Genomic DNA, 26,003 nt, shown 5'->3' on the forward strand with positions numbered 1-26,003 from the left:
TTACCAAAGCCTGACTGGGAGCTTACCACTGTCGTTGAAAAGAAAAGTGTACAATCATTGCATTCTACCGGTGCTAACATATGGCGCAGGAACTTGGAGGTTAACAAAGAAGTTCGAGAACAAGTTAAGGACTACACAAATAGTGATGGAACGAAAATGCTAGGCCTAAAGTTAGGAGACGGGAAAAGGGCAGTGTGGATCAGAGAACAAACAGGGATAGCCAATATTCTAGTTGACATTAAGCGGAAAAAGTAGAGCTGGGCAGGCCATGTAATGCGTAGGATGGATAACCGGTGGACCATTAGAGTTACAGAATGGATACCAAGAGAAGGGAAGCGCAGTCGAGGACGGCAGAAAACTAGGTGGAGTGAAGTTAGGAAATTCGCAGGCGCAAGTTGGAATTGGCTGTTGCAAAACAGGGGTAATTGGAGATTGCAGGGAGAGGCCTTCGTCCTGCAGTAGACATAAATATACGCCGATGATGATGATTTTTGATGAAATTGGACAGAGGTTTATCGGCGTTTATTTTTATTTTTTGAAGAAATTTGGTGTTTGTTGGCTTATTATTTTATTTCACTTTCCAATTACCCGAAACACTAAGTATTTTTTGTGTTTTGAATGGTCGCACGTTATAAACAGGGACACCAACCACACAAAAACGCATCCAGATTGCTGAAAGTACCTTTATTTAGGCGGAATGTATTTACAATAGCACTGGGTCAACACAAGCATGATCATGCAGCATGCATTACAGCTTGTTGTAGGAGATACAGGAATACTGAACAAGATTCATTTTTGTAATAGCAGCATGCTGCTTTCTATTACCATTCTTAGCATAGAAAATTCCCTGTCCACATTGGCTTTTGGCACGTAAAACCCCAGAAAGATGTCCACATTGGCGCTTGAAACTGGTAAAGCAAGTAGTGTGAGCATGGGATAGTGCTGGCCATTGTGTTGCGTGAAGCCACCAGAACGAAAGGGGGTCAACAATCTCCCCAATCACATAGCTTTGATAGTTTCAAAAATCATCCATGAGTTGCGACATGGCGTCCTTGCCAAGGAGCACCAGCCTGACAATGTGCTCATGGTGCATGAAGTGACTCAGCAGCTAAGTCCTTTAATGGCAGATGTTTTTCAGCTTTTTCGGTTGAAACCAAAAACACAGAATCCTAGTTGTGAGCAACAGTACCAGTACAAATGACAAGAACCTAGAGTGTAGTGAACTTGCCAAAGTTGTCGATGTAAGAGTAGGAGCTCAAAACTTCCTGGGTAGACAATATATTATGGCACTTATGCTTTCAGATGCAGCTCACAACCGAGGAGTGGAGGCCTCATCGGCAGTAATAGAATACACACTGACAATGACTTGTTTTAGAGGCAAAGCTCCTTAGGGTGTGGGTCGTTCTCTCCTCTGTAGTAGTAGTAGTAGTAGTAGTAGTATGTAGCCACCTCTAGTTTATGAATTGCTCAAAAGATAGGTCCTCCTATCGAAACGTTGGCCAGCCTTTCTGAGGCACCTAATCCCTGTTTATAATCCTTATTCCTCGTGTGCTACTCCATTAGTCAGCCATCTTTTTTGATAATAGATGGTGTTGTGTGTCCACCTGTAGTTTTATGAAGTGTTCACTAGATGGCGTTCCGGTTCCACTTCCGAACCACTTTGCGCGCGTTCGGTGCGAACGCGGGCAAAACGCCGACGGCGTCGACAACAGTTCTGCGCGTTGCTGGTGCTGCTGCATGTCCAAGTTTATACAGCTGATAAAACTACCTTGAGTCGACCCCATGGCTGCTTCGCATACTACTCAGGGTTCCCCTACGGGAAGATGGTGTAATTTTCTCTCGTTCCCGACGCGCGCTCTCTTTATTTCTCGTCCGTAGCTGTGGTTTACCCGAATGATCCCCCGGTGCTTCGCCCACTCATCATCATTCACTTCGTGGATATGCTGTGATTTTTTTCTTCTTTTGTTCCTATCCTGTTACTTTTTTTTGCAATTTAAACAATGCTATTGGCAACTACCAAGCAAACATGCTTGCGAGGTTTTCACAAAGAGATTTAGCAGATCACTGCAATTTCAAAACATATAAAGAGTGTTACAAAGCGCAGCTGCTGTCACTTAACAAAGCAAATGTGCCACACTTTCCCAAGTGTACTTCGCGGGGGCATTATGCATGTTTACAGGGCATATACCCTCCTCCGTATGACATCCACAAGCGCATACACACTGGCATCGATCAGGAGGTATTAAATGAAGTTTAGTAGTGCTCCGTTGTCACTCTCACTTTGTATTGTCTCGTCTGCAACCAAGATTTTTCCAATTCGAAGATCAACTAGCCCAATGCCCCAGCATAATCTTAGACATACAATGTAACATATTGCATGTGCAGCTGGCATTCGTCAGTACTACTGTGCACACTGCTTCTTCCCCTCATGAATTGCATTACTGCTGAAATGTTCCAATAATACTTTGTCCAAAAGGTGAAGTGTACCAAAAGCACACTTTGTCATATAGTGAGTGTAGGTAAGAAAATTGTTCAGCCAGTGTGCGACGTAATTGAGAATAATACATGCCCTTGTTATGTCCAAGTGTGGCTTATCACTGGGCTCATTATTATCAATATGCTTTTGAGATGCATATTGACGACACTCAAATTACTAATAAGCATACATTTTCTCCAAGATTGCCTTTTTGGCACTGTCTACCGTGCAAGACCTTAGTCTTAGGACGAGTAGTTCTCACTCCCTATCTTTACCTCCCTTTTTGTTGTTTGTGGCCAGGCCTGACATCAACATACGTCACCTAAGAGCCTTGCTTCAAAGTCACCAAAGTGCACAAGCCCTTTTTCAATGGTTTGCAGACTGCTTATCAGAGACCTGCTTCAATGGTTCAGAGGTTATGGCTTGCCACAACTCAGCATGAGGTTGCTGGTTCAATTCATTGTCACCAGCCATGTATCAGTGGGGGGCAGGATGCAAAAACACTTGTGTACTTCAATTTAGGTGCCCATTAAAGAACCTCAGGTGGTTTGAGTTGATTGACTTTGCACTACAACGTTCCTCATAGCACACTGCAGTTTTGGAGCACTGACAATTAATTACTTGCTCCGCAAAAGGCCACCCCTTACCATTCATGACATAAGCCCAGCATGTGTCAGTTCACACGTGGCTGTCCCAAAAGAAAAACTGCATGTGCCCAACTAGGCCAAGCCTAGCATGTGACGGCTTCACATTTGTTTGCGTCACATGGCCCCCCACAAAATTTGCACTAAAAATGATCTTCCCAAGTCCAGCGCCATCGCTGCATGATGTCATGCAAAATGGCTTTGATTGTTCTACGATAACATAAATCACTATTGCCTAACACAGTGGGGCTCCAGCATGGGCATAATGTAGGTTTCACTCCTTTTGATAGCATATATTTTAAAGGCCACATTTGTATTTAAATGTTGCGGGCAATCATTATCCAAGGAAAGCAACTTCATGAAATACCCTAAACACAAATCTCAAGACAGCCTTCACCAATAGTCCCAGTAAGCTCCCATTATCACATGGCCAGCAATATGATAAGGTGATAGAAACTTCTCAATTTTTCGATAAGCCGTCTGTAGTAGAGATGGGCAAAACGGCTCACGTCAGTGAGCGGCTCGGAACGGCTCAGCTCACTGAAATGAACTGGTTCATTTGAACGGCTCACCGGTTCACTTAAACATGTCACCTGTGTTATGCATATTCTATAGTTATTTGGCTTTGAAAAAAAAAACTATATATGCATAATTGAATAACCGTGTTATTGGTATTTTCGCTATGTTTAGAGATTATTTTAACATATTTTAAAAGCATGAATTTTTAGTTGTAATGAAACTTTCATTTCTCATATTGAGGATAAAATGCTTATAATACTGTAACAGGCAGAATGCGACGTACTTTTCTCAAAAAAAAAAAAGCAACTTCATCATCATTACAGGCAGTGGCGCACCGATGGGGGGGGGGGGGGGGGGGTTCGGGGGTTGTAACCCCCCTCTTTTGTTTAACCCCTTTTCTTTCCTTGCACATTTAAGTACTGCAACTGAGATGTAAGACGCGCAATCGTCTGCACAGTCACAAAAAGTGCAATTTTTGACAATTTCCTGTGAAGAAATTGAAATTAGTGCTATTTAGATGGTATTGGCAAACTGTCAACCCCCCCCCCCCTGGCAGAGATCCTGGTTACGCTACTGATTACAGGAGCTTTTCTGTTTTTGTGGTACTTTAAAATCAACTTTGGTCAAAATAAGAACACAAAATTATTGTACATTATCTTTCAACTTTATTAATTTATTCTCATACGCCCGCTCACTATAACATGAGTGAGCTGTAACACCATGCAAAATGAATGTCGAAATCATCTCTTGAAGTACAATACAAAAATCATACTAAAGATCCACAAGTCTACCACCGCACGTACCTTTCGTTTTTTTTTTTTTTTTTTTCTCATGAGCAAGCGCGCGATACTGGCGATCATGCCATCATGCGCCAGGACAAAAAAAGAAAAAGAAATGAAGTTCTATTACAACACAACAGATCATTCGCCTCATTTTATTGATGTGCTAATGATACACGCTCAGAAAATGCAATGAAGTGTATGCCATGGGCAACATTTTCATGACTACGCTAATTAGCACAAATGAAGACCAGGACATAAACTGTATGTTCACCTGTTGTCTTTAAAGACACGGAAGACCATCTTCGAAGTGTTGTTGCACCAGCGCACAATGTGCGATCGGTGAGAGTCGCGAGACATCGTTCGAACAGCAGCAGGCAACGAACGGTACCATCCTTTGACAATTAAGGCTTCTTTACTTCTCCCTTCGGTGGCATTGGGATGCACAAAAAAACAAAGGGACTGCTGCGCACACCACACTGCGAGCGAGTACGAGTAGCGCGAGTCTGCCCACGCCGGCCACCACTCGTCAGTTAGAAAACGAAACCTCGAAACCCAGAAGAAGACAAGGATCTGACAGCACGTTCTGGCACGGCCCACCTGAACGAGATAGAACCGGCTTCCTCTCTCCGAAAGAACCGCCGCTCACTTATTGAACCACCACTCCTTCGCTCTTCAAAAGAGCGGCTCAAAAGATCCAGCTCGCTCCTGAGCGAGTTCCGCTCAGGAGCGAGCGGTGGTTCAGTAAGTGAGCGGCGGTTCTTTCGGAGAGAGAAAGCCGGCTCTCGTTCTGCGAGCCGTGAGGAACCGTTCCTAGAGAGCGCTCAGGAGCGAGCCGGATCTTTTGAGCCGCTCTTTTGAAGAGCGAGGGAGCAGTGGTTCAGTAAGTGAGCGGCGGTTCTTTCAAAGAGAGGAGGCCGGCTCTCTCTCGAGCCCATGGCGAACCGTTCTGTCCCTTCTGCTGGGTGCAATTTCCACGCCATCTATTAGCGGTGCGAGAAAGCAACTGCCCTCCCGCCCTTCCTCGCAAGAGTCGCCTCCACCCCCTCTCCTTCGGCTGTCTTTTGAGCCGCTCTTTTTGAAGAACGAGTGAGTCATGGTTCAAGTGAGCGGCGGTTCTTTCGGAGAGAGAACTGGCTCCCTTTCTCCAAAAGAAGCGCCGCTTACTTTTACTGAACCACGGCTCACTCGCTCTTTAAAAAGAGCGGCTCAAAAGATCCGGCTCGCTCCTGATCGACCCATCTCTAGTCTGTAGCATCAAAAATAATTTTTTAAATCTGCAACTACCATGAAAATACAGTGCAGTACACTCAGCCAGAAAATGCAAATAATGTTGCTAAGTGAGCACTAGATAATGTTATGATAAAGGGATGCACCGTGATGTTCACAACAATCAACGTAGTGCTAATGCTTGAACAATCTGTTCCAACATAACAGTACTCCATTCAGCTGTTCTTGATACCCTTGATGCTGCACAATGCTGAAGCCAACATCTGCCAACATCTACAGCACAAACCAATCCATTCAACATAAGTCACATGATTGGTCTGCACATCTACACCATGTCCATTACGAATTTTGCTGTTGCCAAGACATCTGAAAAGTGAAGAAAAAGAAATAACAGGAAATATGTTGCTAATTCACAGACTGGCATTCTCATTTACAAGACAAAATCAGGCATTATCATTTAGGAGAAAAAAAATTGAAGTTTGTTGTTGCTGTCGTTGACAAATACTACTGCTAATTATAGGGTGACACAGATCATCAAATATACCACACATTTAGCTACAAGCTGTATTCTGTACTGTTTCAGTCCAAATTTCTGGGAATCAAACATGCAAAGTGATGTCACAGTAAGATGAACAGCACATTTCAAAAAGCAGTGAGAGCTGCATCGTCACTCATGTGGTTTCTGAAGACTGTGATGTCTCACCATACATTGAGCCTTATAATGACTGATGCATATTTCACCTATAATGGAACATTCTACATTCACGCCATTTCCACAGCCACTGGTGTCATTACACTGCTGTCAATAGTGCTACATGCAGCAGAGAAACCAAAACCACATTGTTGAAAAATCTATCATCAAATGCTCCCACAAAACCCCCCCTCCTCCTCCCCCCAAAACACAGGTCTCCCCTAATCTTTTCTTGGGTTGCCTGAATCTGTTCAGCCTAATGCCACATTTAGCAACCTACTTTGTAGCATCTGAAATCTGCCCCTAGTGGTAAGAATGCAGCTTGAGTAAGGTCAGTATATCAGTTTGCAGGAGTGGCACGGTGCGATATTTTCGTCATTTAGCTATCTGTCAATTCAACTCAATTCCTTCACATTTTAAAACACAGTCAAGTCACACTTGCAAATTATGTATTAAGATAGTTATGAAAGCTGCACTTCACAAGTGAAGGATGCCCAAAGAGAAAGCTAATGCAATAAAATTATGAAAATGGTGTGGCTTAATGAGATTGCAGCTGCAAACGAAGCTTCTTGTGACTGGTTACTTCAATAACTGGCGGTACAGCAGGGAATACATTCTCGAATGATCCCTTTGGGGGATTCTGCCTTCAGTGTGAGGCAATTGATAGGCCAGTGACCAAGATGGTCATCATTCCAGTAAGGCATCACATTTGATGTTAGATTGCAAGAAAGAGAAAGTGTCCCCAAAATTTACTGAGAATACTGCACCAGACCTTGCATTAAATTCTGCACAACTCCACAGCTCTGTTTATATGCATTCGTGCAGAATAACAGACCAAACATGATGAAACATTTGAAATTTACTACTTCTCTAGTAATCATGCTAATCACCTGGTATGCCACAGCTAGTGCAAAAATGTACGTCATAACAGAAGTATCATCTCATTTTCTTTTCTCCTCAGTGCACGTGCCAAACTGTCAAAGAATGAAAAAAAAAAACGACAAAAAATTAAGGAAAAGCACTGCACTTATACATCTGGTGTACGCACTTTTCACCCCCTCATCTCCTGTCTGATCTCAGGCACACAATACCTGGAGTTGTCTAGTGTCATGCAAAGCAGAAGCATTTTTCATTATACTGCTGCCATTTCAAATTGTATATCAACACAACGCTATAAAATTAGTGTGCAGTGATCTGGCAGAGATGCGTTGTAGGAGGCCCCACACTTTCACGATAAGTGGAAACACTGTAAGTAGTCTACACTGTATAAACGAATAGAAAATAGTTTCACAATGCTGTATTCATGTCCACTTTTTTCAATCTTGAACAACTCACCATTCATTGATTCAATCAAAGCTGAGTCATCTTTCCATTCTTTTACAAAGGCACCAGCCTTGAAGTCTTCACCAAAGTTTGCTTCTTCTAGCATGAGTTCTCTTGCATGAACACTATGGAAATACAGCTAAGGAAACAGAAGCATAATACATTCCACAAGACACCACCTTTTGGCAAAACCTACACACATGATTTGTTAAGAGCTAACACATAAGAACCAAACATTTACAAAAATAAAAATTTTAACTTTCTTTCGCCACAAATTTGTATGGTGCTGAGGCAATGGAAACAGTGCACCAGAGTAGAAGCATAAAAATACTAGTTTGGTCATTAAATCCTATTGAATAGTATAAGAGTGAAAAGCTGCACAAGTTGGTTTTGGTCAAGACTAAACATTGTTCTAATGGAATGGGGAAAAAAACACAGATGGGCAAGGAGAGTATGCGTCCTGTCATCTCCTCTCTTCATCTGTGTCTTCATTTGCTAGAAGAATGTTTGACGTCTATTAAACAATATTTAATAGTTCATGTCTCAATAGCATGCACATGTGTGAACATGTGTGTGCATCAAAAAAGATGTCCAAAGTAAATGTGGCACAACACTATGTTTATTTATTATTTTCTTGTTATAATATTTTGAATTGATGTTTTGTAGGATACCGCAGTTCAACTACATGAGTGATCAGCCTTGCTTGCGGTGGCCTTAGGCAGTTATGTACAAAATGGTCCAATACATAGGCAAAATACTAATCAGTACTCGAGCAGCAACTACTATAAAAATATATATCGAAATATTGCCTTGCTAATATTTGCCAAGTTTCCTCTAGATTAGACTGCCCCATCTACCTTTCTCGATTTTGACTAATGGAAGGTAAATTGACAATCTACAACGCAAGTGCAGTGTTCCTTTCTTATAAATCTCCCTTGGACACATATGAACAGTAAGTGCATGTACTCAATGCATTTGATTTAACGATATCTGGCCTCTAATTAATTGAATTGTGGAGTTTACGTACTAATACGACGATCTCATTATGAGGCAAGCCGTAATGAGGGACTCCAGATTATTTGACCACCTTGGGTTCATTAATGTGCACCTAAAAGTGTACACGAGTGTTTTTGCATTTCGCCCCTATCGAAATGCGGCCATCGCTGCCGGAATCAAACCCACAACCTTGAGCTCAGCAGCACAACGCCATTGCTATAAAGCTACCACAGCAGGTGACCTCTAATTACTTCAACGGCACTTAGGAAGAGGGGGGCTGCATCTGCAACCAACAACAGTTTTGCTTGTTCCCTTCCTCTTTACAAATAAAAACCAAAGCCACATAGTGCTAGCTGCAGCATTATTGCTTTATTGTCCACAAAAGACTCAGTGCTGCGACCCGAAGTTGCTTCCACTTTCTGATGCTGTTAGAGTGGCTCCATCATGTCATCCAAAGAATCTCAAGTGCTCATTTGCCGCAGATATTAGGTACCTAAACATTACTTCTTGACTTAACCAAAGGCAGACAAAAATGCATATAATGTGCAAAAATCAAGTCATTCTTTCTAGTGCGCAATGAGACAGCCGCCATGAGAAATTTTTTTTTACCATATAAGGCATCTATGACAACAGTTCAGCAAATCACTCTCGTCATAAGCAGAGAACCTGTTTGCAGTAGCAACATGAAGACACTGCCACTCAATTTACAGCTCTGCTATTATACAACAGACAAATCATGTTTCTCTAAAATGCAAAGGAAATAAAAAGTAAAGAGTGCTGCACTGCACTTGAAAGTACTACTACTACTACCAGTCCAGGTACACACTTAAAAAATATGTATACCGTGACTAAGAAGAATCTGCTTATAAAAGTACATACGACCATTGTAAGTGGTCAAAGGATACTGGCTACTAAAGTGCTGTTCCGTACATGTTATCCATTCCAGCATATCAGCCACTGACGGACACGTTTCGCTTCTGAAACAAATGTCTTCAATGCTTCGATTTTGCACAAAATGGTCATAGGCTTCAACTGCTTGCTGACAAGCACTGGTACAAACATTCTGAGACTTCTTCAAAGTTTTCCTGAAAAATGAATCAGAACAAGGCAAAAAGTCCGTCGTCTACGTTGGTAAGGGACACCAAATATTCCGGAAAGCTTCCTTGCACCACTATTACATGCTGTCAGCAGAAGTGAATTTTCATAACTTACAGTATTGATTCCAACTTTTCCTTCTCCTGGAACAGCTCGTACTCTAATCTACGCACGACCCGCACTCGGATATCTGGGTATTTTGTCAAGAGCTCGCTGCCCGCAAGTTTCGCTGTCCAACAGTTCACCTGTATTTCCCGCAGTGTGACGATTGCAATCAGATGAGGGCGGGCTTTTTCCATGCATTTTTCCCAGGCCTCTTTCTGCTCTTTCAGTGCACAAAATGCGACTTTAAATGGTTTCCGCAAGTCATACAAGCGTTCATTCAAGGCGGCTACCTCATCCATCGCCAGTAAACCTATAACGGAACGTCTTGTGTTTTCTCACACCTCCCACGCGGGCACAAAACTCTGTGCAGCCTTGTTAGTCACAGTGTATAATAGCCATAAACTATTACTACGAGTAAGAAAAGCAACAAAAGCGTCAACCGCACACAACCCGCATGCCGCCATGGAGGTTTTTTTCCTTCCTCCATGCATGCCGCCACACTTTCCTATAATGATCACAATGTCCATAGCGTTCGCGCCTATGCATTTACTCTTTAAACAGCTTTGAATGTATTAGCTAGACTAATACTCTCCGTTTATTCAAGAAAAAAGAAAACAAAGTTCTATTTCGCTATAGTAATACTTCCTTAGTGTGCACATTTTCGAACGAAGTATTGTTCGATCTAGGCCGATGCATGCAGGCGACAGCAAGATTAGGCTGCCAACAAAATTTCTTGCCCCAGCTGACACACTAATTAGCGAGCATATATTCTCAGAAAATCTCCGTTTACAGTGATATTCATATTATTTAGTTTACGGCCTCAACAGCGGAAACCGAAGAACTTGAGGCGATTGCACTTCAGTGGGATACGTCGGCAGTCTTGCCGCATGTACGGACAAAATGCGTGCATTGTGGGACGACTTCGTTAAACCGAAAGTACAATGCAGAATTACATCGTTAAATAAAGGAAGTAATGCACTACCACCGTAGCAGTAGTATGGTAGTGCTAAGGTACATTTTTTTTTAAAGGAAATTTATTATATCGAATGCAAATTCCAATTTATCTGGCCTTCTCAGATTTAAATGAAATACAAAACAGTGACAGCGGCATGAAACCTCGCCTACAGTTATTCACGCACATGCAGAAATGAAATGATGCACTTATTCAGAGCTAGGGTACTTGTTTCAAATGAGCACAAAAATTTGAATTACCACTTTGGAGCCTATATTAAGAAAATATGTGTTGTGCTCTCGTACCCCAACACAATAGCCACACATATTCTGCACAAGGGCATTTATAATTCTGTTAGCATGGTTGCTCTAAAAATCAGCAGCCAAAAAAAAAAAAAAAAAAAAGAATTGCTGCAGTGTACTCATTCAGGTATAGATACTCACTGTGGACAAAAAGTTGAACTGCACCTTTTCATTGCATGTCTGCTGCATGCAAAACATATTCATGTTTTGCTATATTCCCCATCATTTATAGTCAACCTCCAGAATTAAGCCAATTAACGAGTGTCATGTTGTAATGCATGCATATTTCATATATAACAAGCACCCTAACACAGTTGCTCATTCTTTAGGCACCATGCATTCCATTGTAAAGCAGCTACAGCAGGCATAGAACATTAAAGCTAGCTACATCACAAGACTGGAGAAAATTGCTGAATATTTACACTGCAAAGACTCATAAATCACACGAACCGGCCAGCTGGCTATTGTAAACAACAGCTGGCCAACCTTTACTTTTTTTCACAATAGAGTGGACATATGAAAATTGTGCTCAATTCAACATAAAGAGCTTAAATATTCACTTATTTTCTTGTTTCATTTCTTGCTATAATACTAGATTTATTACATTATTGAGCTACTATACAGTGTGTGTATTTATGGGGACAATTTCTGCACTAATATAAGTACTTGTTTTTTTATAGCTTTATTTTTTTTTATTTCTGCTGCCTTTCAGTTGTGATGCAAAACTATCGATAAATTTACTATTGATAGTATCAATAGTTTTCTTAAACTATCAATAGTGTAAAAAACATAATATTATCTGGACTCTTATCCATCGATCATGGCAGGCTGGTCCGATTGTTAATACAGGCAGACCGTTGTGCTGACCACTGACGAAGCATAAAAAGAAATAGCATCAGAAAAGGCATCATTACAAAACTGTGGCCCTGTACGTCCGAATTACAAGCATGATTTTTTTCAGGTCCAACAGAATCACTGGTTAATGCCTAGAAGAGCACAAAATCTGCAGGTCTGCCACATTTCATGTCTCGGTCAATCAGCTGAAGTAATGCACAAAATAAATGGCCCTATATTAAATATAAAATTACAGACAAATGCCTTTATAACAAATTGCTTGGGACCTCGAAAATTTCTCGCAATACAGGTCACCTCATTGTAAAGGTCGCACACCGTACCGCTCATGCTAGAGCAGGCTAAGCATGTTAACCGCTTAAATGCCAATGACGAGATCACTTGCCATCACGGGCGTCTTCTGGTTCCGATGACGAGTTAACTCCATCGTGACTACCTGGCAATTTTCGTACATGCGTTTATATGTATTCAGTTTCTTGTATTTTGACAAGAAAATAATACACAATGACTTTTCCCTTTTTTTTCTTTTTTTGCACTTCTAAAAATGTTTTCGGAATTTGTCATGGCAGTTAAGGGGCTAAATGAAAGAAAACCTTTATTTAACATATATTTAAGAGAGCCTTAATAAACTAGGCCACAAATTTTTTTATGCGCAAACTTAGTTTGTCCGACAGAATGTGCTACCTTAATGCATCAAGGTTCACAGCATGCTCCACAGCGAAACACAGAAGCTATGCAAAGTAAAGCTGGAGATCGTCGAATGCTGCTCTCGCATTCATTGCTGTCCTAATCCTTGTTTCGTTAACATGATCATCTCTGTCGTCTTGGTTGATATCCGTGTACTTCCCACCCATGTTGGCTTTGAAGACGTCGTCAGTCGTCAGTAATGATTACATCATCACGTCATCATCAACTGCGACATATTCATCTGCCGATGCACCCACTGATGCACTACAACAAGCAGCGCATGAGTTGAGCGATCCCTGGAGCAGTGCAGAAGGATCGGCAGGTTCGTCAAGTGCATCTCTAGCGCTGCCATCAATGCTAGCGTATAGCACACCTTGGTGATGTCTGTAGAGAGCAGTAGTGTTCATTGTAAAAAACAAATCAGCCGTCAGGGATGCCAAAGGTTCTCCGTTGTACAGGCAAATTCGTTGCAGTAGTCTTCATTCGCAATACGCATGAAAGATAGAAATTAGACTGGGACATAATGAAACCTTCGTTATACAGGCCATTTTGCTGTAGAGGTGTTCCTCGTAGAGGCATTCAACTGTATCTGTAGAAAGTACGCTTTTGTATACAGGCACTCAGGAATACAATGGAAAGCATTGCAACGTAATGATTTTCATTGACATTGCAGCAGCATTGACACATTAAAGATGCTTGTCTGCTAGAGCTGTTGTCATGAGCTTTGCTGAACAATTTTTATATAGTATCTACGGATGCCTTGTAGTGCCTTGCAGTTAGACGGTGTCAGCATGATTGGCCTAGTGTTTTTAAAAAGTCAGCCATGGAACTACCACATGGTTGTGAATACAACAGCAAGTTCCAGGTGCGCTAATAGACAAACATTGACTGGGTTGATGACGTATGGCCTGATGAAATACAAAACATGCAGTTTGTAAAGGGTTTATTAGAGATCGGAGCAGCGCAACGTCGACAGCCAAACGAGACACGGCTTTCAAGCACGAGCACCGTTGCGAGCCAAAGTGCTGGACCCACTAGCGTCTCCCTTTGCTACAATTACCCCGTGAGTGATAAGGGAGCCGTCCGGCGACCTAACAGCTCGTCAGGATTACAGGATCGTAGTATGGCTTGAGGCGGTCGACGTGGACAATGTCTCGTCCACAACGGCGCTGGTCTGAAGACGGTTGAACTGGTTCGATAACAAAATTCACGGGATATGCGCGTTCGACGACGCAGTAAGGGCCTTCATATTTCAGGAGTAGTTTCGATGAGAGGCCAGGGCCGGTGAACGGGACAGAGAGCCACACAAGCGCGCCAGGAAGCAAGGTGACCGCGGAAGTGGAGTTGCCGCGAGTGCTCTTCTGGCGCTCTTGGTCGTTGGAAGTAAAGGCACGTGCGATGTCACGGCATTCATCAGCATGCCGTGCTGTGGCAGAAATAGGTGAGCCCTCGGATGCATCCGCCCGGTAAGGTAAAATTGTGTCGATGGTATGCGACGGGTGCCGACCGTATAGTAAGAAAAAGGGCAAAAAGCCAGTGGTGCTCTGAGTAGCGGTGTTGTACACGTAGGTGACGAAGGGCAGAATGGCGTCCCAGTTCGTGTGGTCGGAGGCGACGTACATTGAAAGGATGTCGCCGAGCGTGCGGTTGAAGCGTTCTGTGAGGCTATTGGTTTGGGAGTGGTACGCCGTAGTTGTGCGATGAATAACGTGGCACTCTTTAAGAATGGCTTCAACCACTTCCGACAGAAAGACACGTCCGCGATCACTGAGCAATTCCTGGGGTGGACCATGCCGCAGGATGAATCGGCGAAGCAGGAATGAGGCAACATCGCGCGCTGTAGCTGCTGGGAGAGTGGCGGTTTCAGCGTATCGTGTGAGGTGATCTACTGCCACAATAGCCCAGCGGTTACCAGCCGACATCAAGGGAAGTGGCCCATACAAATCAATTCCAACGCGCCCGAACGGCCGGGTAGGGCAGGGTAGAGGCTGCAGACCAGCCGGCGAGAGCTGGGGTGAAGATTTCCGGCGCTGGCAGTCAGGGCAGGAGCGAACGAACTGTTGAACGTACCTGTACATTCAGCACCAGTAGTAGCGCTGTCGAAGGCGCTGGTAGGTTTTGAAAACTCCCGAGTGTGCACACTGTGGATCGGTGTGAAAGGATGCGCAGAATTCGGAACGCAGACTGTGAGGAACTACTAACAACCACTGGCGGCCGTCTGCGGCATAACTGTGTCGGTGAAGCAGGTTGTTGTGAACCGCGAAATGGCGAGCCTGACGACGCATCGTAAGAGTGGCTGATTGTGGTGATGGGTCAGCAAGCGAGTCTATAATTGAGGCAATCCACGGGTCCTTGCACTGCTCGGAAGTGATAGTCTCAAGGTCGATTGTCGAAACAGCTAGCTGGGATAGTGAGCAGCAGGTATTGTCGTCAAGCAAGGGAGAGCGTGATAGGGCATCGGCATCAGAATGTTGGCCTCCGTTGCGGTACAGCACGCGGATATCGTAGTCCTGCAGGCGAAGTGCCCAGCGGGCAAGACGACCTGAAGGATCCTTCAACGATGAAAGCCAACATAGTGCATGGTGGTCGGTGACGCGACATCAAATGGGCAGCCATACAAATAAGGCCGGAACTTAGTAAGAGCCCAGATGATCGCCAGACATTCTTTTTCCGTGACAGTGTAATTGGTCTCGGCTTTCGTAAGGGTGCGACTGGCATAGGCCACGACATGTTCAGGAAAGCCAGGTTTGCGCTGCGCAAGGACAGCGCCAAGGCCAACACCGTTGGCATCTGTGTATACCTCTGTTGGGGCCGTCGGGTCGTAGTGGCGCAAAATTGGGGGAGTCGTCAGCAAACGATGGAGATTTGCGAACGCTTCCTCGCGCTCTCTGACAACCACGAATGAAAGGGTCCGTTGCATCCAAGGAGCTTCGTCAGAGGCGATATGATGGCGGCGAAATTTCGAATGAAGCGTCAGAAGTAAGAACACAAACCTACGAAACTTCGCAGTTCTTTGATGGAAGCTGGTTTAGGGAATTTGGCGACGGCACGTAGCTTGGCTGGATCAGGGAGAATTCCATCCTTGGAAATGACGTAACCCAGTATCATCAGCTGCCGCGCTGCAAATCGGCACTTCTTTAAATTTAGTTGTAGGCCGGCGTTTCTCAAACACGTCAAAACACGCCGGAGACGTTGAAGGTGCGTGGAGAAGTCCGTAGCAAAAACAATGACGTCATCAAGGTACTCGCCCTCACAGCCTCGCCCTCACAGCACAAGGACATGTGCCATTTCAAGCCGCGCAGAACGGTATCCATCATGCGCTCAAAAGTTGCTGGCGCATTACAAAGTCCAAACGGCATGACGTTAAATTCGTATAAGCCGTCGGGCGTGACAAAGGCTGTCTTCGTTCGATCGTCATCTGCCATAGGTACTTGCCAATACCCTGAGCGCAGATCGAGAGAAGAAAAAAATTCTGCTCCTTGTAAGCTGTCAATAGCGTCGTCGATTCGCGGAAGCGGGTAAACGTCCTTACGAGTGATTTTGTTGAGGCGCCAATAGTCCACACAGAATCGTACAGAACCGTCTTTCTTCGTAACAAGGACGACGGGAGATGCCCATGGACTGTGGGAAGGTCGGATCACTTCACGGCGGAGCATATCGGCCACTTGTTCATTAATCACGCGACGTTCTGTAGCCGATACACGATATGGGCGTTGCCGCAATGGCGATTGGGAGCCAGTATCGATGTGGTGCGTAACAGTTGACGTCCGGCCCAGGGAAGGTTGCCCAACGTCAAAAGAAGCACGAAATTCTTCTAGGAGGCACAGAAGCTGTGATCGCTGGCCCGGTGTAAGGTCATCGGCAACAGAAGAATTGAACACATCTATAAGCAATGGGCCAGACATAGAAATCGAGCCGAGCGTACTGTAACGGGCCTAGTATGGGTCTTCGGGAACGTCCGTAATTTGTATGTCTGCGATAGTTTCGACACTGCCCAGACATTCTCCTTGGAGTAGCAACACAGGGTACGAGAACGGGTTACAAATAAATATAGCAGTAGAGCCCTGTGTGATGTTCACCGCCGCAAAAGGTAGCAGGAGACCTTTTCGAGTGGGAAAGCGGCTGGACGGAGAAAGTAGTGCGACGGCGTCGGAGAGGCTGCTGCAGTACATAGAGACAACCACTGACGAGTTGGAAGGAACGGTGGTGTCATGTCTGACGAGGAGTTTGTTCGGTAGAGAAGCATTGTCGGCGAGCGTCAAATCTGAGAGCGGCGACAGTTCTAGTTCAGCCTGTGTGCAATGAATGACAGCATTGTGGCGGGAGAGAAAATCCCAGCCGAGGATAACGTCATGGGAGCACGAAGAAATTACAATAAATTCGATGGCGTATACAACGTCCTCAATGACAACACGAGCTGTGCACGCTGCTAATGGGTGAATACGCTGTGCGCCGGCTGTGCGGAGGGACAGTCCAGTAAGGGGCATCGTGACTTTCCGAATCAAGCAACAAAGTTTTGCATCCATAACTGACACGGCGGCTCTGGTGTCCACGAGTGCAGATGTGTGAACACCATCAACAAACACGTCTATCACATTCGTCGGGCTACCCTGAGGACTTTTGCGTTTCGCCGGCGTCGCACCGTTGCCTCGTGGACTGCGACGATTAGTTTTCCTCTTCCCGAGCTGCAGGATGGGGCCGCATCGGCGATAGCGAGCGTCGGCGTGGAGAAGGTGAGTGGCGGGTATTGGGCGTTGGGCGGAACATCGGTGACGATGCCGAGGGGTCGTCATAATATGGGCGGGGAGGACCGACCATACGACTTGGCGCATATGTTGTGGCGCTAGGTGACTGCACGCGATTACAGTAGCGTGCGACGTGACAGATGTAGCCGCATGCAAAACAGATAGGCCGGTTGTCGGATGTACGCCACCGATTCGCTGTGGTGGACCCCGTCCATGTAGGAGGACGCGTTGTGTGGGGCGGCTGGTGATATGGTTGCATGGCGGGCTGTGGTCGGGGCACAGTCAAGACGTCGGCGTATGTGAGAGGCTTACCTTGAGAGAAGGGGTGGGGCCTGGCGACGACTTCCGCATAGCTGAGTGGTGCAGCCGGAGGAATATGTTGGGGCCTGGCGGCGACTTCAGCGTAGTGGAGAGGTGCGGCCGCAGGAACATGTTGATGGCGCTCAGGCAAAAGCTGGTTGAGTTCGTGCGCGATGGTGCGGCGGAGCGGGGGTTCAAAACTTGACGTTGGCTCTTGTACTGGTGGCGGTTGTGCAAAGGCCATCAAGGAGAGCTGGCGTGCAATTTCCTCGCGCACGAAAGCCTTCATTTCTGCCATCAACGCTGACTGATCAGAAATGGCCGTCCAGCCAGCGAGGTGTTCGTCGCGCGATGGAGGACGACGGGTCAATGACCGCCGCCTGCGTAGCTCCTCGTAACTTTGGCACAGTGTAATTATCTCGGCCACAGTGCGAGGATTTTTGGCAAGGAGCATGTTGAAGGCATTGTCTTCTATGCCTTTCATAACATTCCTGATCTTATCAGACTCCGACATGGTCGCGTTGACTTTCCTGCATAAGTCCAGGATGTCTTTGATATAACTTGTGAAGGATTCGCCTACTTGCTGAGCTCGTTCCCGCAAACGCTGTTCGGCGCGCAGCTTACGAACAACAGGGCGACCAAAAACCTCAACAAAAGATGTCTTGAAGTCTGACCACGTCGGAAAATCCGTTTCATGGTTGTTGTACCATAAGCTGCCACACCCGCGAGGTAGAATAGCACGTTGCTGAGCTTAGCGACTTCGTCCCATTTATTGTGGGCGCTTACCCGCTCATAGGTCGTAAGCCAATCCTCAACGTCGGTGTCATCCGTGCCTGTGAAGATAGCAGGGTCCCTGTGGCGCGGCACACCAGAGCACGGTGCCGGTGCAGGGGGAGGTACTTGCTGGGAGGCTTCTTCAGGCATGGTCGATGGTACGGTGCGGGATCAAAGTTCCAGGTTGCAGGTTTTGAAGGCGCAGCACGCTCCACCAATTGTAAAGGGTTTATTAGAGATCGGAGCAGCGCAGCGTCGACAGCCAAACAAGACGCGGCTTTCAAGCACGAGCGACGTTGCGAGCCAAAGCGCTGGACCCACTAGCGTCTCTCTTCGCTACAAGTTATTCAATCATTTGCAATTTTAAGGCTGACTGTATGATCTGGTAGTGCGTGTGCCATATGGTTGCGAGTATACACGTCCAAAATTTACATCAAGCAGTTTGAGCCGCAGCAGGTATTGTTCTTCAACAGATATAAGTGCCTAAAAGTACTTATGTCGTGCACCCCATGTTTACATTGTCTCATGCAAGCAATGATTCGCACTACACATTTTCTTAATTGCTAATTTCTGAGCTGCTTATGTAAATTCTCCACCTCACTGAGCTTTACTTGGTCCAGCGAGCTTGTGCATCTCATCATTCACACTGTGGCTAATCCAGAAGCTGCAGAATTTCATAAGCTACACTACCAGTTTGGATCACTGGTACAAGCAGAGTAACTAGGAACATCACTTTCAAACTATGCCATGTAACAAAACTGCACACTTGCCAGCTAGAAAACAGCAGCATGCAATTGATTGACTAATGAATGAATAATTAGCCTGAAGTTACAGATTTCAGGGTAGTGCTTCACTTGCTCCAAAACTTTTTGTTTAAATATCATCATCAGCCTATATTTTATGACCACTACAGGACGAAGGCCTCTCCCTGCGATCTCCAATTACCCCTGTCTTGCGCTAGCGTATTCCAACCTGCGCCTGCAAATTTCCTAACTTCATCATCCCATCTGGTTTTCTGCCGACCTTGACTGCGCTTCCCTTCTCTTGGTATCCATTCTGTAACCCTGATAGTCCACCGGTTATCCATCCTACGCATTACATGGCCTGCCCAGCTCCATTTCTTCCACTTAAAGTCAACTAGAATATCGGCTATCCCCATTTGTTCTCTGATCCACACCGCTCTCTTCCTGTCTCTTAACGTTAGTCCTAAGATTTTTCGTTCCATCGCTCTTTGTGCGGTCCTTAACTTGTTCTCGAGCTTCTGTGTTAACCTCCAAGTTTCTGCCCCATATGCTAGCACCAGTAGAATGCAATGATTATACACTTTTCTTTTCAACGACAGTGGTAAGCTCCCAGTCAGGATTTGGTAATGCCTGTCGTATGCACTTCAACCCAATTTTTTTTATTCTGTAAATTTCCTTCACACGATCAGGGTCCCCTGTGAGTAACTGACCTAGATAAACGTACTCCTTTACTGACTCCAGAGGCTGACTGGCAATCCTGAATTCATGTTCCCTTGCCAGGATATTGAACATTATCTTTGTCTTCTGCATATTCATCTTCAACCCCACTCTTAGACTTTCTCGATTAAGGTCCTCAATCATTTGTTGTAATTCGTCCCCATTGTTGCTGAATAGCACAATGCCATCTGCAAAGCGGAGGTTGCTGAGATATTCGCCGTTGATCCTCACTCTTAAGCCTTCCCAGTCTAAGAGCTTGAATACTTCTTCTAAGCATGCAGTGAATAGCGTTGGAGCGATTGTGTCTCCTTGCCTGACCGCTTTCTTGATAGGTAACTTTCTACTTTTCTTGTGAAAAACCAATGTAGCTCTGGAATCCTTGTAGATATTTGCCAAGATATTCACGTATGCCTCCTGTACTCCTTGATTACGCAATGCCTCTATCTCTACTGAATCAAATGCCTTTTCATAATCTATGAAAGCCATATAGAGAGGTTGATTGTACTCCGCAGATTTCTTGATTACCTGATTGATGACATGGATGTGATCCATCCTAGAACATCCCTTCCTGAAGCCGGCCTGCTCTCTTGGTTGATTGAAGTCAAGTGTTGCCCTGATTCTATTTGAAATTATCTTGGTGAATATTTTATACAATACTGAAAGCAAGCTATTGGGTCTATAATTCTTCAATTCTTTAACGTCTCCCTTCTTATGGATTAGTATGATGTTGGCGTTCTTCCAGCTCTTTGGTACACTTGAAGTTGTGAGGCATTGCGTATAAAGGACCACAAGCTTTTCAAGCATGATATCTCCTCCATCTTTGATTAAATCTACTGTTATTCCATCTTCTCCGACAGCTTTTCCCCTGGTCATGTCTTTCAAGGCCCTTCTAACTTCATCGCTAGTTATAGAAGGAGCCTCTGTATCCGGTTCATCACTATTTCGAATGAAAGTAGCTTGGCTGATTTGGGCACTGTACAGGTCAGTATAGAATTCTTCCGCTGCTTTTACTGCGTCATCGAAATTGCTGATGATATTACCCTGCTTATCCTTAAGTGCATACATTTTGCCTTGTCCTATGCCAAGTTTTCTTCTCACTGATTTCATGCTGTGTCCATATTTTACTGCTTCCTCAATCTTTTCCCCGTTATAATTTCGGATATCCCTTACTTTCTTCTTGTTGATCAGTTTTGACAGTTCAGCGAATTCTATCTGATCTCTTGAGTTGGACATTTTCATGTTTTGGCGTTTCTTTATTAGGTCCTTTGTTTCTTGGGAGAGCTTACCTACTAGTTGCCTTAGTGCCTTACCTCCCACTTCATTTGCTGCTTCTGAGATCAGCCTAGTTATGGTTTCATTCATTACCTCTATGTTATCTTCATCTTCCTGTTCTAAAGCTGCATATTTGTTTGCGAGCACCAGCCTGAATTGGTCTGCTTTTACCCTTACCGCATCTAGGTTGGCCTGTTTCCTCTTGACTAATTTCACTCTTTCTCTCTTCAAATTGAGAGAAATCCTGGACCTCACTAACCTATGGTCACTGCACTTTACCTTACCCAACACTTCTACATCCTGCACTATGCTTGGATCGGCAGAGAGTATGAAATCTATTTCATTCCTTGTTTCTCCATTAGGGCTTTTCCAGGTCCACTTCCTGAAGAATGTATTCATTATTCGGAGCCTATTGCTTTCCGCGAATTCTAACAACATCTCTCCTTTAGTGTTCCTAGAATCGATGCCGTAGTTGCCAATTGCTTGCTCACCAGCCTGCTTTTTCCCTACTTTTGCATTGAAGTCGCCCATGACTACAGTATACTGTGTTTGCACCTTTCTCATTGCTAATTCAACATCTTCATAAAACTGTTCTATTTCTTCATCATCGTGACTGGAAGTTGGGGCGTAGGCTTGTACTATCTTCATTTTGTACCTCCTATTAAGCTTTATTACGATGACTGCTACCCTCTTATTGATGCTGTAGAATTCATCAATGTTGCCCGCTATGTTGTTATGTACTAGAAATCCTACCCCGGATTCTCTTATCTGGAAGACCTCTGTAGCAGAGGACATGGCCGTTAGTCAGCACTGTGTAAGCCTCACCAGTTCTTCTAACCCTCACTAAGGCCAATAATATCCCAGGCAATGCCTGATAATTCTTCAAATAGTCCTGCTAAGCTAGCCTCACTCGAGAGGGTACGTGTGTTGAACGTTGCCAGGTTCAGTTTCCATTGGAGACCCAGAGATTCTTAGCACCCTCTGCCGCGTAGCAGGGCTGACCGCCGCCTTGGTCAGGTGCTCTGCAGCCACTGGGGACTGAGGGCCATGGGTTAATTGTCGGAGTCATGAGGGAGGTAGGGAGGTAGGTGTTTAAATATAGTCATGCGTAAACGCATTATACTCTGCTGTACAGTTCACTGTCCTCAATGAGTACTGGTAAGCAATTCCCTAGTAAATATTCCAATGGAAAAACTAATAGGCTATTAATTCAATAAGTTCATGTAAGGAGAACCAATAGTCTATTTGCGTGTTGACAACCAATAATCCAGTTAAAACACTAGGATTTCCGATTGTACCAATTCGTTTTCAGAACATAATTGGATTAATTGGCTCCAATTGGTCCAACAATACAAAACCCCTTGATGCTTGCAATACTCGCTCAGTCGTAAAACACATTTGGCACTCAATTCAAGAAACGTACCGTACTCATGTACAATCACACAATGTCAAAAATGACTTATCCACGATTTCATATGTGAATTTTGTCATGTGCTATATATGCAAGCAAAATTTTGATCATCAAGTTATATGCGAGCGGTTTAAGCCGAACAAGCAGTTTTATTGCTGATTTTGCAACTTATAGAAGAATCCAAATGCCACTCTCCACTGTCATACCAAGCTACAATGATGTTATCATTGCATAATAGTTATGCCATTACCATCACTATTATTAACTATTATGTTGTTACACGGCATTGCTTCTCCAGTGGCTTCCAATGAGGACCAAATGGCAAATCGAGCCCCATATTCCCAACACAAACATGCATGACCTGATTAGTCTGCTATTACAACTTACAAGGCCAAAAATGTTTATCTGTAAAATTTTTAGTATATTGATGGGTGACCTAATGTATATTTCTACATGTCTATCAGCAAGCACTGTTGCATTGTATATGCACAAATACAAATAACTTCGAGACTGGTGTGCAGCTTGCAATGCAAATTCCTAATGGACTGACAAAAAACTAATAAACAATTGTAACAGACTAATATAAAATCTTATCCAACTAGTAAATATTTTATACATAAAATGAATATATAAAATACAAATTTGTATTGTTATTTTTGCAAGGATTGTGACAATCCTTGCACATGTCATACAAGGTTACCAGAAGGTGTCGAACCAAACTTAAATCTGAACTGAAAGCTGTATCCAAACCTATATTTTGGCTTGAATTGAACCCAATCCAAAACCAATACGTATTTTCAAACGTGCTTAAGCCCAAGCCATACCTGACAAGAAAAAAAGAAAAAAATTGTCTGGAACTTGAGTGCGAAGCCTTGAGTGTGATGCAAAGTAAAAATGTATGAAGAACCAACCAGCATGCTTTCGGAGGTGGTTATTTATGGCACTATGTTGCACTATGTGTAATGGGTGGCACTCCCCTTACTACTGTGCCTTACCCGTAGGCAAGAGCCAACCAGTACTTTGAGCTCCAATTCCTCTGTGCAGAACCCTGTGCAGCGTCTGCGACCAGAGGCACATCATCTCAAATGACAGCATCTGCATCTTCGAAGCACAGCGTCTCAACGACAGCATCTCAAAATGCTAGCTGTCACGAGGAAAGAATGCAAGAACGCTCCCCTACCACCTGTACCACCATGTAGTTTTTACCGCTGTCTTAGACTTGATGATACATCTTCGGGAATCGACCCAGAAAAACGGTTAGACACTCGCAAGAAATCATGGTTAGTTACCAAAGAATGCTAAACGGCTGGAAAAAAAAAAAACAGCTTTGGTTCCAGTCAAACCACCTCACTTGAAGCCTGTTACGACTGGCAAGATGGTTTGTATGCACAGACCTCACAGATGCTGCATATTTGCCAAAAAAAGATGGCCCCTAGGTCACTCGGACTTAGCAATGCTTGTTGGGTTCCATGGCAGAAACTTTTTTCAAGGGTTTCTAAAGGACCACTGACTGTGTTGCAACTTCGTTGTTCGGTCATTAACTCGAGAAACTGAAACACCAGCCATAAAAAGGAAAGAAACTCAACTTCAGTAATTAGAAATACTCTAAAAGTACATGCACTAGGAGTTATGCAAAGAAAAGTAAGCTCACAGAGGGAATATGGGTAGCCAACCAGTAGAGCAGTAATCATTACACTGCTCCCGTGAGTGAATGTCGCTGTCTTAAAAAGTAAAACGTATCGTCACGAGTGATGAGAGGAGAACTTTGGGTGCCGTGTGCCATAGCTCCTATTACGCAGCTGAAAATAATTTTGAACAGGAATTTATTGCGTGTCACATATATTGTCACGTTTAATGAAGAGGCGACTTCTAAAAGAGGCTGTTAAGGTAAGTCCGAGTCGCCAAAGGGGCAGCGCAGCACCGACAAAAGACCAAGGCGCTAGCTCGTGCACAAGACTGTCCTCGTCTTCTTCTGGGAGCAAGTGGCACAAGCGCGTGGCATTACCCCTCCTCCCAGAAGAGCATCGACTCGATGCTAAACAAAGCATGGACGGGCAGAAAGACTTGTCCCAGGAGAAACGTAATGGTCCGGAAACCACGACTATTGTGGTGTGCAATATGGTTTTAACCGCACTACGTGCACAATCTCGGGCCGCGGTTGTCGGCGTCGTGCTGGCTGGGTGCCGTCAGGAAGGACTTCATAATTGAGGTCACTTACTCGCCGAAGCACTTTGTAAGGGCCGAAGTACCGACTGATAAGTTTTTCCGAAAGGCCTTTACGGCGGACGGGGGTCCAAACTAGCACTTGGTCACCCGGTTGGTACTCAACTTGTCAGTGGCGAAGGTTGTAGTGTCGCGCGTCAATACACTGTTGTTTCCTGATGTTCACGCGAGCCAGTTGGCGTGCTTCCTCGGCACGTTGCACGAAACGCTCAGTGTCTTCATCAAGATTGTCAGAAGTGTCACATGGTAACATGGCTTCTAACATCGTCTGCACTTCACGACCGTAAACAAGAGCAAAAGGCGTGAAGCGTGTGGTCTCTTGCGTAGCGGTGTTGTACGCAAACGTGACGTATGGTAGGACTTTGTCCCACATCTTATGCTGCACGTCTATGTACATCGACAGCATGTCGGTCATTGTTTTGTTAAGCCTTTCAGTCAAGCCATTTGCTTGAGGGTGATAGGCAGTCGTCTTTCGGTGCGTGGTGTAACTCAGCTGAAAAACTTCTTCAAGCAGCCTTGCCGTAAACGCCGCTCCTCGATCCGTGATGACACAGGATGGGGCGCCATGACGTAGTACGATGTTCTGTACGAAATACTGTGCAACCTCAGAAGCTGTGCCTTTAGGAAGAGCCTTTGTTTCAGCATAGCGGGTTAAATAGTCCGTGGCGATAATTATCCACTTGTTTCCGGAAGTAGACAACGGAAACGGGCCCAGGAGGTCCATGCCGACTTGATCGAAGGGCCCTCGAGGCGGTTCGATAGGATTCAGCGATCCCGCAGGCTTCACATTCGGCGACTTTCGGCGTTGGCATTCACGGCAGGCTTGGACGTATCGTTTAACACAAGTGGCGAGTTTCGGCCAGTAGTACGATTTTCGTACCCTGGCAAGGGTTCGAGTGAAACCCAAGTGGCCAGAAGCAGGCTCGTCGTGGCATGCGAACAGGATTTCATCACGAAGCTCTGTGGGTACGACCAAAAGATAGGTGTTGTTGCTGGCAGCAGAATTCTTCTTGTATAGGATGCCCTGCCGTAAACAAAACGACGACAAACCTCGAGCAATTTGCGGGGGCAGAGTGACGTTGCGGCCTTCTAGATGTTCAATTATGGGGCGCAATTCACAGTCTGCTCGCTGCCGTGTCGATACGTCTGTCCCGCTTATGGCGCCAA

The 26,003-nt window shown here is 44.8% G+C and overlaps 1 protein-coding gene across 1 annotated transcript; it reads right to left on the reverse strand.

Moving 5' to 3' along the window:
- Window positions 1–4,557: 4,557 nt before the first annotated feature.
- Window positions 4,558–10,338, reverse strand: LOC119435587 (uncharacterized protein C1orf109 homolog). Its single transcript, XM_037702388.2, has 4 exons — window positions 9,871–10,338; window positions 9,564–9,743; window positions 7,675–7,787; window positions 4,558–6,014 (listed from the first exon to the last, which is right to left on the reverse strand). Exons 1-4 carry the CDS (start codon window positions 10,155–10,157, stop codon window positions 5,974–5,976), a joined length of 621 nt encoding a protein of 206 aa, XP_037558316.1. The 5' UTR covers window positions 10,158–10,338; the 3' UTR covers window positions 4,558–5,973.
- Between the last annotated feature and the right edge of the window lie 15,665 nt (window positions 10,339–26,003).

The sequence above is a fragment of the Dermacentor silvarum genome, chromosome 1, assembly GCF_013339745.2.
Source record: "Dermacentor silvarum isolate Dsil-2018 chromosome 1, BIME_Dsil_1.4, whole genome shotgun sequence".
Classification (NCBI taxonomy): domain Eukaryota; kingdom Metazoa; phylum Arthropoda; class Arachnida; order Ixodida; family Ixodidae; genus Dermacentor; species Dermacentor silvarum.